The 11,648-nt window shown below is 44.1% G+C and overlaps 1 protein-coding gene across 1 annotated transcript; it reads left to right on the top strand.

Moving 5' to 3' along the window:
* Positions 1-11,394: 11,394 nt before the first annotated feature.
* On the top strand, positions 11,395-11,613 carry LOC116499533 (beta-keratin-related protein-like; the record flags this gene model as incomplete). The annotated part of the gene is made up of 1 exon (XM_032204287.1): positions 11,395-11,613. A coding segment is annotated over exon 1 (219 nt), but the record flags the coding sequence as incomplete, so codon positions are not given.
* Between the last annotated feature and the right edge of the window lie 35 nt (positions 11,614-11,648).

The raw sequence follows: 11,648 nt of genomic DNA, 5'->3' as shown, positions 1-11,648 counted from the left end.
TGGTTATAAAGCATTTACTTGGGGCACTTGTTCTCTGAATGTGTTCCTTCGCTGTCACTGTTTTGGATAAGTGAAGGCTCCCCTTTGCCACACTACCACGCTCCCACCCTTGACCTGTGCTCTCCCCACCCCGTGTCTTTCAGGCTCGTCTCCAGGCAGAAGGATGTCTTCCTACCAGCAGACCTGCAACTACAGCCGTCCCTCACCCTGTGAGGCGACCTGCCCACAGCCCTTCGCCAATGCCTGCAGCCAGCCCTGCGTCGCCTCCTGTGGGGACTCCCGAGCCATAATCTACCCCCCACCCGTGGTCATCACCTTCCCGGGCCCCATCCTCAGCTCCTGCCCTCAGGAGAGCATTGTGGGCAGCTCAGCCCCGCTGGGGCTGGGCAGTTCCTTCAGCCTTGGAAGCTCCCAGGATGTCCAGAGCCCTTCGGGGTCTGGGGTTGCCCCAGGTGGCCGGTATTCCTACAGCTCCTACACCCGCAAGACGACGTACTGCCCCTCAAAGCCCCGCTGTGATCTCCCCAGCACCAAGACCTTGTAGGGGGGAAAGCAAAACCACGGTCTCTGAGTGAGCAGCAGGGCTGCAGCAAGAGTCCTCTGGGGCTGTCTGGCACTATCGCCTCCCTGAGAAGCAAGCCCAGACACTCTGTTCCCCTTTGTATTAGATCTCTGCTCATGATCCTGTTCTGCACGTAATCCCTTTTTACTTTGCTGTTGTGTAAATTTAACTTAATTCTTCTGCATTGTTCCTTGAAGTGTTGTCACGCTCTGATAAATTCTATTTGTTAGTCCCAATAAAATCCTTTCTATTGCACACTATAATGCTTTCTGCATTTATTAATTTGTTTTCTAAATTTGTATCCCACTGATGCTGAAATAAACCTGGATGACTAGTCTCTTGCATTAATTAAGGTCTGAAAAGGCCATGATATGGATCCCGAATGCTTCACACAGATGTTATACGTGTACTACATTTTTGCTGCATTTGATAGCCTGAGGATCAAAAAGAAAATCTGACAAAGACAGTGAACGCTCCTTCATCCCCCTATTTCTTTAGTATCTTGTGATATAAATGCAACCATCCCAAGAGCATGGTGAGCCTCCATACCTTGCAAAGCAGTCAGAGGTATTTCTGAAGCCCTTCCTTAGACCTCCTGGCTGGACTTACCGTCCAGCCACCATAACCGTACCATATACCCCAGTACTTCACAGAAGGACATGGGGAAGGAAAAGCAATGAGGGTCAGGCACAGCAGCTAAAAAATCAGGGGCAAGAGAAGCCTGGAATCCAGGTGCACATTTCAGGGTGTGGTCTACAGGGAAAGGCTCTATTCAGTCCTTGTCACAACAAGCTCTTTGGGGCTTATCTTCCTCCCTGAACAGAGAAAAAAATGCATCCTGAGACAGAAAGCCTGATGAGGATTACTGACTTCCTCTCCCATCAACATTTCTGAGGGCCTGACTTGTGCAGTCTTGAAAATGCTTAGCTTTCTGCAAGCTAGAGTATGTGAACTTGCAGCAGAGTTGGGCTTAGCCACATCACAGCCGTGCTTACTGACCATGACAAAATTGCATGCTGCAGCTATTTTTTTTTTTTTTTTTTTAAAGGAGTCAGCCTGCAATATGATGTTGGAGACCCAAGGCACCAATGCGCAGCCACAGTGCAGCATGCAGATCATGGACACAGTGGTAGAAACATCTCCCCGTTGCTGCTGATGAAAGAAACAAAAGTTCTTCAGACCTGCTGTTCCCTATACCTGCTGCCCCAGGGATGATGTTCCCTGGGATGATGATCCATCTCCTAAAAGTCCTGGAACATGTACCCAAACTCAGCCAGGACATGCAATACCATGATGGGTGCCAGACCATAGCCAAGTGGGACATATGTCTGTCTGTCTTTTGGACGCCAGCCATGGAGTGCATCCCTCTGGAAATACCTGGAGCCTGGTCTCACTGGGACATCACCCTGCACAAAGCCAGCTGCAGGGCAGGTGAAGGTGTGGTGAAGCCCAGCTAGAGACTACGTGGTCAGGAATGCAACTCTTACGTTAAAAGACAGCATTTTCACTACACACCTGTGGACTAGGTGGTTGTTACAGGAAGGGTAATTGAGACATCAGGGTAAAGTGTCTTAGCATCACTTGCTGATTCAGAGGAAGAGGTGGTAGGAAAATACAGGTGTGCCTATTCCCAACAGTGTTACAGTTAACATTTGGGTGGTTTTTACCTTCAGCAGCAGGGTCCTCCCCTGCTAAGCTAGAGAAAAAGACAGAGAGCCTGTCTCCATACAATAGAAAATAAACACGGAAGGAAAAATGGTGAGTGATGTAATTTTGCAGAAGGGTCACAAAGGTCAAGGAGAAGCTACAGATGCAGCTGAGCATTGCCTGCACTGGGCCTCACTCATGAGTTATGAGCTGTCACCATTAAGCCCACAATGATCACAGGAGAGAAAAAAAATTATTCACGATGAAGCCAGGGAAGAAGAAGAAAAAAAAAGCAAACCAGACCAAAAATCCCAACAATCTGCACCACCATTGACAGTTTCTTGCCTCATGTTGTCTGATTCATAGTGTTTGGGGTTTTATGTTTGTTTGTTTCTTCTTTGCTGTTTAGTTTTCTATGGTACCCTTCAAAAATGTTGATGAAATTCAGTGAAAGAGATGAAGTCAGTGGGATTAAGAAAAATGATTAAGAAAAGTAAGAACAGAACTTTGGGCATTTGTGCAGGGTTATCTGTTTTGTGTTTTGTTTTGTTTTTCTTTCCATCAGTCCCCAAAAACACAGCTGAGGAGAGGGCAAGGGGCAGGACCACAGCCACTGCCTCCTTGCTTAAATTCAGAGCGGCTGAATGGCTCTGGTACTTTGAAGTTGTAAATAGTATTTCCTGCTATGCAATGCTTAGTCATCTTTCCATGAAACCTCTGAAGAAATAGTGCTTAGCTGCATATTTTGATACAGTTTTCCTCGTTTCCGTCTGTGTCAACTAAAGATCTGTGAGTGGAGCTGTTACAGGTCTATGGTATGGATCAGATATCTCATCTCTGGTGTCTCTGAAATTTGCATTTTCCCTTGAGACCCTAATTGGTTATAAACCACCTATGGCCACCTGAGATCCCTGAACTGTCTTTCATTCTTGTAAACAGAGTATAGACATGTTTTTATTTTACTTAAAAGTCTGATGATATTACACTTTAAGATGGCCACCTAGAAATTCCTGAAATTGGTGTGAGTTGTCAGTTAGCTGGTGAAGTCTTCCAAGGACAGTGACAACCTTACACCAAAGCAGAACATGCAAAAACTAAGGTTGCCTCCAAAAAAAAACTTTCATAAAGCTTTCATGTTTATGCATTATGAAGCTGTTTAAAGGTTATGCATTAAAGATTAACCCATGGAAAAAAATAAGAGCAGTGGGGTACCCTAAGCAATCCTCTGCCATCAAAGAAGTCCCCACCTAATAATTTATAAATGAGTTTTCACACTGTTTCATGGAAAAGCTTCCCTGGAGATAGACTCATATCAAACTCTTAGAAGAATCAGGATGTTAGCAGAATAATTGTCAACTGCATAAAGCTGCTCTTCTGACTGCATTTCAATACCTGGGAAACTGTTGAATAAATTCAGTCTTAACCAAATTAGAAGAGACTGTATAACAAAAGGAGTGCCCAGAAAAGTGTTGACAAGTAAGCACTGTTTTCCACTTTCTCAAAGTCCTCATGAGTATGAAAAAGCAGTGTTCAGGATAACATGTTGCTTTACCAACTGATATTTGTTGCATATGCAGTTCATCTAGATGATGCAAATTTTTTTTTCTGACTTATCATAATTACTATGGTGTTCCCTGCTTCATCATGTTATTACACAATGCTACACCTTGTGTTTCGGTTCCTTTCAAAACTTCAATGACCAGATCCTTCCTAGTATCAATCCACTCCCTTAGTTGTTTGTGGGTGGGAATGAATCAAGATTCTTTTTTATGATTTTCTAGTTTTTACTTACTTCTCCATCCCAAGTAGTATTAGGCACCTGGTTGCATGGTCCGTGATGTCATGACAGTGTCTAGTGGAATATACTGCTGTAATTCATTATTTGCTTATAGTCTGGTTGCAGGCACTTTAAGTCTTGCCCTGGAGAGTCATGTTAGAGGGTAGTGCAAGTAAAAATAGATGGAATTTTCCTTCTCCAAATGTGTCCCCTGTAGTGGATAGATTACAGGGAAATTCAAGGGCTAAAGCAGTTAATGGTTTCTCAAAATCACTGAAATCCTTTTTAAAGACATCTTCTAGAATTACCATTAATTTTCTTACTCCATTTGAGACATCATGAACAAATTTTGATCATCCCCATGTTCCCTAAATGGGCTCTGCACTGTTGGCTTCCAAAATCAAGGCTGTCTGTGGCCAAGAATACAGATATTGCCCTGTTCTAAAAGTATTGAGTCTTGGAGTGAAAACCTCAGATTGATACTGAGTGGCTCAAATGGGGACATGAAGAAGGCAAAATAAACAGAGTTGCACCTTGGAGTTTCAAAGATAATACTTACAGTCCGTGCCCCAGCTCTAAGTGGATTTTAAAATAAGTAAATAAATAAAAAGATAAAATACCATACATGCATCAGCAAATTTTATCATAACTGAGCTACCATTCATTACCACAGAGGGCTAAAGACTGGGATTCATTTCATAGAGGCTGAAATCTGGTGAATCTGAATGAGATCAAGAAGTTTAGGGTAGGATGACATAGTAAGATGTGAGGGGAAGATGGGAATTGCCTAATAGCTGCAAACAGTGAGCAAAATGATTATACACTGTGAGGTGTTACATGTAATCGCTTCTGTTTTGAATCTAATCAAACCTCATGCGCAAAAGGTGCCTCAGATCCTCCAGGCTATCTGAGAAACAGTATATAAGCCCGCACTGCTCATCTCTCTGCCAACAGCTTCTCCTGACTTCTCCTCTAGGACTCAAGTAAGTTTTTAATTCTCTGTGCCTTTTTGATATGCTCTTTTAATGATAATTCTAATTGAATCCTACCTGGATGTCTGCTGTTGCAGTGACAGGGCCAGCAGGTCATGGATCCTGCTGAAGACCTGGGGTTGGCATTACCCAGTTTCTTGAGGGATTCCCACAGACCTGGTTAAGTCTGAGCTTTGAGCATTTTGAGACTTTAGTTCCTAAAGCTAGTGTAGAGGCTAGCTGCAGCCCAGTCTTGGATTTAGTAGAAAGTTAAACTCATTTCTGAAGCCCTGTGTGAGAGGGTGCTCTAAAATTTTTATTGCTGTCATGCCTACTGTTTTCAAATTTGTTTAAATAAAAAATGACTAGTTCTAATTAAACCTAGGTCCTGTCTTTGAGAAGTCCTGCATTGAACTGGTGTAGAAAGTCTACTTCCCTTGCTGTACAAACAACAATTTTAATCTTTAGGACTAGAGACCTTTAAACTTTTGATAAAAGTGCCAACTGCTGCAATTGGGTAGCTGTAACCAGGGGTGCAGAAAATCCTGTCCTGCAGGTCAGCTACTGAAGAAAGGGTGCTGGGTGAGATGGCTACTGGTCTCCTGAAGTACAGATAGATCTGTGCTCCTTTATAAGAGAAAGAAACACAGCTGAACCTGGCACTGCTTAGATGTAGCGCTTATGGATTTGTTCTGATGCACCATGTATAGACATGGCAAAAATATAGGTTGTTTGATGTACTCAGGGTGGTTAGAAAGAGATAAGAGTTTGGCAAGTAGAGAGGATAAATATAATTCAAGCAGTGTGACTAAAAGATGGGAAAAAGAGCCTGGAACTAAACCCTTATCTCTGCTCAAGACGCTACTCAACCATATAACATCTTCATCAAATACACCTGAGCACACACAAATCTCTGTCCAGCTAGCCACTTATTTTACATGTATTTCTCTGTCTTCCTGTGTTTCAGATCCACTTCCATTGCAGAACCATGTCTTCCTACAGACAGCTGTGCAACTACCAGAGCTTCAGTCCATGTGAGGTGGCCTGCCCACAGCCCCTCGCCAGTGCCTGGAACGAGCCATGCATCACATCATGTGGTGACTCCAGGGCGGTGGTCTACCCACCCCCTGTTGTCATCACTTTTCCTGGGCCAATTCTCAGCTCCTGTCCTCAGGAAAGCATAGTGGGATCCTCAGCACCAGCTGGCATTTGGAACTCACTTGGCTATGGGGAATCTTATGGCTACAGAGGCTCTCAGGTTTATGGGGGATCACAGGGGAGCAAATTTGCATACCCTTATTGCTCTCAGAGATTAAGTGGCTACCACTTTAGGAAGAGTGAGCCCTGCCAAACCCAGCAAGAATATACTTGCACCAAGAGCAGTCAGGATAGTGAATGCAAGATCCAAACTCAAGCATAGGATGAGCAAGAGAAGTTTCTAAGATGCTGTCTTAAAAAGGCTGAATCTTGTTAAAATTTTATATTTGTGCTCATATCTGCTTCTGCACTTCTTCCTCCTTCATTATAAGCATGCTTTTCTATTCTTCTTGTGGTCCAGATTTTCAAATGCATTAGCATTGCTTCTACATTCACTCCTATATTTTACACCAAGCATAATGGAAGAGCTGTGATGCTATGACCTGATGCTGCCTGATGTCCATCAAGGACTATGTTAAGGGATGAAAACTGGACCAGTCCATCACACTTACAGCTACAGAAGAAGAAAAGAACACTGTGCTTGAAATGAAGTTTCCTGAACAAGAAGCCTCAGTTGTTAAAGCCTCAGATTCTCCAGTTTCTGTGTAAACATGTTGTTTCTATTGTAAACCCTCCGGCTTTATCTCCTATTAAAAAGTCATGCTGCATTATAATATTAGCATTCTAGTTTTCTCTTCTATGTGTTTTATAACACAACATGGTTGAAAGAATCTCCTGAACAAAACATTGGTGCTTCCTTTCTAGTTAAGTCCCATAGCAGGAGGGAAACAGAGACCCTAAATAATCAGTAGCATCATTCTGGTCTTCTTCTCAACAATGAGTTTTCCCATACTGTTGTTTGCTTTATCCCTTGCACTTCTAGAAAACTACCAGAGGCAGAAAGCAATACAGGGAATGGAAAAGAGATGTATCACAATTTTCATGCCCAGACACAGCATAACAAAAGAGCATAGGACATTTACTGTAAAACAGGAGCTAGCTAAGCACACCTGGCACAATGTGCAGCAGAGGTGCAGATTTGATCTTCCAGTACACTTTTGTTAGGACAGTGAACTAAAAGAGCCCAGATCTTGAAATCAAGCAGGGTTACTATACACTGCTCTGCTAAAGAGATTTAATGTGATAGCAAGCTACATCTGAGAGGTTGCTTAGCTAAACACACTATTTAGTGCTTCCACCTGGTCCCTGAGCACTGTTGGGTCACTGCTGCCTACTTTCTGAGAACTTCCTGCACCTGCTTCACTTTAATGTAGCCTTTTCTTGGTCATCTAAGCTATCCTCAGAAATGTGAGTTTGTTGACCTTCCTCAGATTCCAACTTATGCTCCTTATTTCTTAGGTTTCCAGTAGGATACTCCTTTTCTCTGTACAATAACAAGAAGCTAAGGTACTAAAATATATCTGCTATTGGTTAATTGCAATCCCAGCTGGGGTACTTCTATGCTCTCAGAATTCTGACTATGAACATACAGAACAGGGAAGAGGATTCAAGTTTCTTGTATCTCAGACTTGGGTTTCATTGTTAAATAACTTCTTGTCTCTGGGAACGTGCTGTGCCCCATGCAATATTCCCTTTTCACTTCTCTATGTCACATAGAACTATAATAAGCTAATATTCATTTTTTATTACTCTGTTATATGTAATTAGAATAGTTCTGGATTAAACAAAAAACAAACAAACAAACAAACAAAAAAAGAAACATAGAAATGCACAGGAAGTACGGTTGAACTATACTGGCTATTTAGAACTTCACTATAGTCCTGAAAATTTTAACTAAGGGCTGGGCAGTTTCTCACACCTGGCTCCTTGTAAAGATTAAATCACATACGCAGGCAAGCCTAGCATGTTGTAAGCAGAGTTTCCTGATGAATGAATCCATAGGCATTAAATAAACACTAGGTCTGTGAGAGCATAATATTAATCTCACTGATCTCCAAGATAAGGGGATGGTTTGGTTCAATTGGTTTGCAGAGGCTGCAGTATCCCAAAACAGAAAGCAAACATATATAGTATTTGGATGCAATCACAAGTGTTTATTGGAAGCAAGAACTATACAGGTTAAGCAAAATAAAGGAAAGTGTACAAGATGGACCTCAGTGTTTGACAAACAGGACAACTTGGTAATCTACATTGAATGCGTTCAGTACGGTGCTCTTCCTTGCAGCTCAAGTTTCAGATGGGAAGGGCAAATCACAGTGCAAGGTCACATCTGTGAATCTTTCATATATTAAACATCTGGTTATAAAAAAAAAAAAAAAAAAAAAAAAAAAAAAAAAAAAAAGACTAAAGAAATAATGCAAGTCTCCCCAAAATTAAAAACATATACAAATTGGTTTCAATGATAATAGTGTTTTATTGCTCTAACAGTGAGGAACATGTTTTGCTTAGTCAAGATTCAGATTTCTAAGAATAGAAAAGAAGCATTTTCACAGCAGCAACATCAAAAGAAAAAGATCGTAAGAAAGCCATGGGTAGGGTGCTAAGCAGCACCCACAGGTTGCAGAGGATTAGCTGGAGTCGTGGGTGACCAGGGCCTGGGGGAGCTCCTCAGCTCAGATGCACATCCACGTCTTGTTGTTGGGTCCCCGCTGTTTCTCCAGCCATCCACACGCTGCAGTGCTCAGCAGGGCCTGCAGGGCCTGCAGGGCCTGTAGGGATACCTTCTGGACTGCTGGGAGAAGGAGGAAGAGGAGGAGGAGGAGAAGCCCCCATAGGAGAGGGAGCCCTGCAGAGCCCTGGGCTGTTCCAGCCCCAGCCCCAGTGGGGCTGAGCTGCCCACAAAGCTCTCCTGTGGGCAGGAGCTGAGGATGGGGCCAGGGAAGGTGATGACCACGGGTGGGGGGTAGACCACGGCGCGGGAGTCCCCGCAGGAGGTGACACAGGGCTGGCTGCAGGCGTCAGCGTAGGGCTGCGGGCAGGTCACCTCGCAGGGGGGGAAGCAGCGGGAGCTGAGCTGCTGGCTGAGGTAGGACATCCTTCGGGTAGTGAGGTGAACCTGCAAGGTGATAGGAGCCTGAGTCAGCCCGGAGCCACCGCGGGGACCTCCTAAGGAGCCCCGCCAGGCTCTGTGCACCTCGTGCTGCTAAGGTTGCCGACTACCTGGAGATTTCCCATCAACAAGTTTTGCAGCAAAACCAACTACATCTACTAAAGCCAGTGAGAGGAAAAAGTTTTCAAGGGAAGAGAGGCATAAGGATGTCAAGAGAAAGAGAGAGTATTTGACAAAGATTCAGTTAAACATTTTCTAGTGTGATGCTCTAAGTCAGAAATGTCATACTTACTCAAAGCACCAAAGAGGAGAAGTCAAGAGCAGCTGTCTGATGTGAGCTGTCTGTGCTGTGTGCCCTTTTTATACCATTTCCTGAGCTTCCCACTGAGTCTCTTACACCTCGTGAACAAAATCTTAATTAGTGCACAAACACACAGATTACACATCACTCCTCATTCACGCTAATGGTTTCCTCACTGTTAAGAAATATTACTCAGCCCATGGTTTCCTCAGCGTTCTTCCTTCTAAGAAGTCATCTGTTAGACTTCCCTTGATTTGCAATATTTCTCTTTGATTGTTTTATCTTAGAGCTATTGAAGTTTCTGTATCAGAAGCTGTTTTCATACACTGTATTCATTATTGTGCTTTAACTCCAGATATCTTGTTACTTTCCTGGGGACTGTTATTATTTTTTCCCTGGAAGTGTAAAGGGACATGGAAAGCTTTAATCCCTTTCTTTTCCTGATGCAGGTCAGTGATGATCCATTGAATCACTGAGGACACTGAAAACTTCCAAGTGATTTGCGGCATTGCAACAGTCTCCTGTAAGATTTAAGATTTCTGCGCTCAGCACAAACCGATGGACACACTTGTTCCCCTCTTGGTAATGGAGCCAGGTGGTTGCAATGCAGCTGTGACACACCACAATACAACGTTGCTTACCCCAAAGTAGAGTACCAGTTCTGAGAGCAGGAGTGCTGTCAGCTCTCCTGATGTTTTTTTTTTTTTTTTTTCTCTTAAGAAAAACCAAATTGAAGTCACATGAGACTGTGCTAATCTGATTGTCTTGCTCTTTTTGACATCCAAGCCAAAAAAAAAAAAAAAAAAAAAAAAAAAAAAAAAAGCTAATAACATAATAACAAAAAAGCACTATTTTAACAGTTACTGGAGGTTTTTGTTCACATCTGACACAGGCTCACAGTATTGCTGCAGCCAGAAGGACGTGCTAGCCAGGTCTGTGGTCCAAAGGTTTCAGAGGGGCACAGGAGGGAATGTGTAGCATTCAGGGGCAAAATAAATCACAGCAGATCTGCAAGAATTAGTTAAACAAATCAACTCTATGCTTTAGTGTGTTGTATCAGACCTGCAGGGAATAGCCGGAATGAGAAACAAGGCAGGTAGAATCAATCTACCATCTTTAGTCTAGGTATAAGCCCTACCATGCTTCACCTCAGCATCAGCAAGGATTTAAGAGAAGACATTTAGCCCATGGAGCATTGCACTACTTGTGATACTGATGAGTGTGTGAAAAATACTGGCTTAGTGGAGCAATCGCATAAGTAAGTTTTCCAGCATATTTGGAATGCCAGAAAAATCAGCAAAGCGTTTCAGGAAGTGAAGGTGTTTCAAGTTTAAAGAAGAAACAAGAGGGTGTAGGAAGAAACTGATAATTGACCAGACAAAGGGTGAATCAAGCAATCATAGGAGCCTGGGGAGTGCCAAGCTCTGTTGTGTTTTGCAACAAAATAAACATGAAACACACAGGATGTCTCAACCCCCCCAGGCAAACCGGTGGATGGTATATAAGGGCTCCTGGCTCAGCAGCCCTCAGACCACAGCTCTCCACTTCTCCTCCTTGTTGATCTGAGTAAGTCTGATCCCTTAACCCTCCTTTATCTACTTAGGGACAGTGGGTTTGGGATGTTCTTAACCGACTCCTGAGCTGCAGCACTGTCAGTCCCTAGCTTTGTGTGAAAACCTTTTCCTGGGTATTCTCATGGCCAAACTGGGCAGTTGCAGTGTGGGCTGTAGGGGCTCAGGAATGAATGGGGTCAGCCTGCATGCTTTTTGCTTTGAGCTCAGGGATTTGCTGCACCTTGCCACAAGTTCCCAGCCACCTTGGCAGCATAAGGTGCACAGAGCCTGGTGGAGCTCCTTAGGAGGTCCCCGCGGTGGCTCCGGGCTGACTCAGGCTCCTATCACCTTGCAGGTTCACCTCACTACCCGAAGGATGTCCTACCTCAGCCAGCAGCTCAGCTCCCGCTGCTTCCCCCCCTGCGAGGTGACCTGCCCGCAGCCCTACGCTGACGCCTGCAGCCAGCCCTGTGTCACCTCCTGCGGGGACTCCCGCGCCGTGGTCTACCCCCCACCCGTGGTCATCACCTTCCCTGGCCCCATCCTCAGCTCCTGCCCACAGGAGAGCTTTGTGGGCAGCTCAGCCCCACTGGGGCTGGGGCTGGAACAGCCCAGGGCTCTGCAGGGCTC

The sequence above is a fragment of the Aythya fuligula genome, chromosome 28 (genome assembly GCF_009819795.1).
Source record: "Aythya fuligula isolate bAytFul2 chromosome 28, bAytFul2.pri, whole genome shotgun sequence".
Classification (NCBI taxonomy): Eukaryota; Metazoa; Chordata; class Aves; order Anseriformes; family Anatidae; genus Aythya; species Aythya fuligula.
This window is presented reverse-complemented; position numbering and strand designations above follow the sequence as displayed.